This window comes from Aplysia californica, unplaced genomic scaffold (genome assembly GCF_000002075.1).
Source record: "Aplysia californica isolate F4 #8 unplaced genomic scaffold, AplCal3.0 scaffold00516, whole genome shotgun sequence".
In the NCBI taxonomy this organism is placed as follows: domain Eukaryota; kingdom Metazoa; phylum Mollusca; class Gastropoda; order Aplysiida; family Aplysiidae; genus Aplysia; species Aplysia californica.
The window spans coordinates 226,490-227,657 of record NW_004797786.1 but is presented as its reverse complement, the minus strand read 5'-3'; the positions used below and the strand labels follow the sequence as shown (position 1 = coordinate 227,657).

General features: G+C 31.8%; 1 protein-coding gene across 1 annotated transcript in view; it reads right to left on the bottom strand.

Moving 5' to 3' along the window:
• Positions 1-1,168, bottom strand: part of LOC101862438 (aromatic-L-amino-acid decarboxylase) — a gene marked incomplete in the record, with an annotated part of 20,701 nt that overhangs the window by 8,651 nt on the left and 10,882 nt on the right. The window contains 1 exon segment of the mRNA XM_013086882.2: positions 891-1,034. Within this exon segment, the coding sequence (XP_012942336.1) occupies positions 891-1,034 (144 nt within the window).

Below are 1,168 nucleotides of genomic sequence, written 5' to 3'. Positions count from 1 at the left end.
GTTCTTTGTAAACCCCGGATCTAAAGACGTCCGCAAAGATAAAATACTATAAGGAAAGATGCGTGGATTTGAGTCTAGATGTAGTTAAATATAACTAGAAAAATATGTCAAGTCAAGATCAACAGCACTTGTATTACTTCACATAGTGAATTTGAAGAAAACTAAAAATGATAATGTAATATTAATAGATTAATGAAGTAATACGTTATTAGAATGTGGATTTATTCATTTTACTTTTTCATTTACTAATTCATTCATTCATTTACTGATTCACCCAATATTTGATTATTTGATTAGATAATAATCAATTCACTGATTGTTTCGTGATCATAAAAAAAACCTAACAAATGATTTATCAATTTATAGATACAAGAACGAGCCAGCAATGAGTGATTTATAGTTATAAAAAAGAGCCCAATAATTGAATGGTTGGTTTATAGATACAAAAACGAGTAAACAATTGGTGATTTATTGTAATAAAAAAAGGCCAACAATGTGTGATTTATAGTTATAAAAAGAGCCCAACATTTGATTGATTAATTTATAGATACAAAAAATAGCCAACAATGAGTGATGTGTAATTATAACCCAAAAAAAAAGAGTCAAAGAACTGATTGATTAATTTATAGACACAAAAAAGAGCCAACAATGAGTGATGTATAATTATAAAGAAAAGTCCAACAATTGATTGATTAACTTACAGATATTAAAAAAAGAGCCAACAATGTGTGATTTATTGTTATAAAAAAGAGCCCAACATTTGACTGATTAATTTACAGATACAAAAAATAGCCTAATATGACTGACACATATTTACTTTTTTTTAAACATTCCAACAATTGACAGAATAATTTATAGACACAAAAAAGAGCCAACAATGATGTACGTACAAAGAACGGTATGAGTCCTTTCTCTATATCAGTGCTAATGGCGGCTTGTAGAGTATCCCCGACCAGTGAGCCTTTGTCATCTGTGGGCAGTGTCCGAATCGTGACCATGCCAATGAGGGCGGCTCTCTCCACGGAGCTGTGAGACTGCAATAGACGAAGGGATTTATTATTAGATACTCGCGGTTCAAAGAAGGAAACAGTGACATGCCATAAAAAAACAGGCCTTCACATATAATTAATATGTTCACGCGCGCGCACACGCTCACACACAGACACAC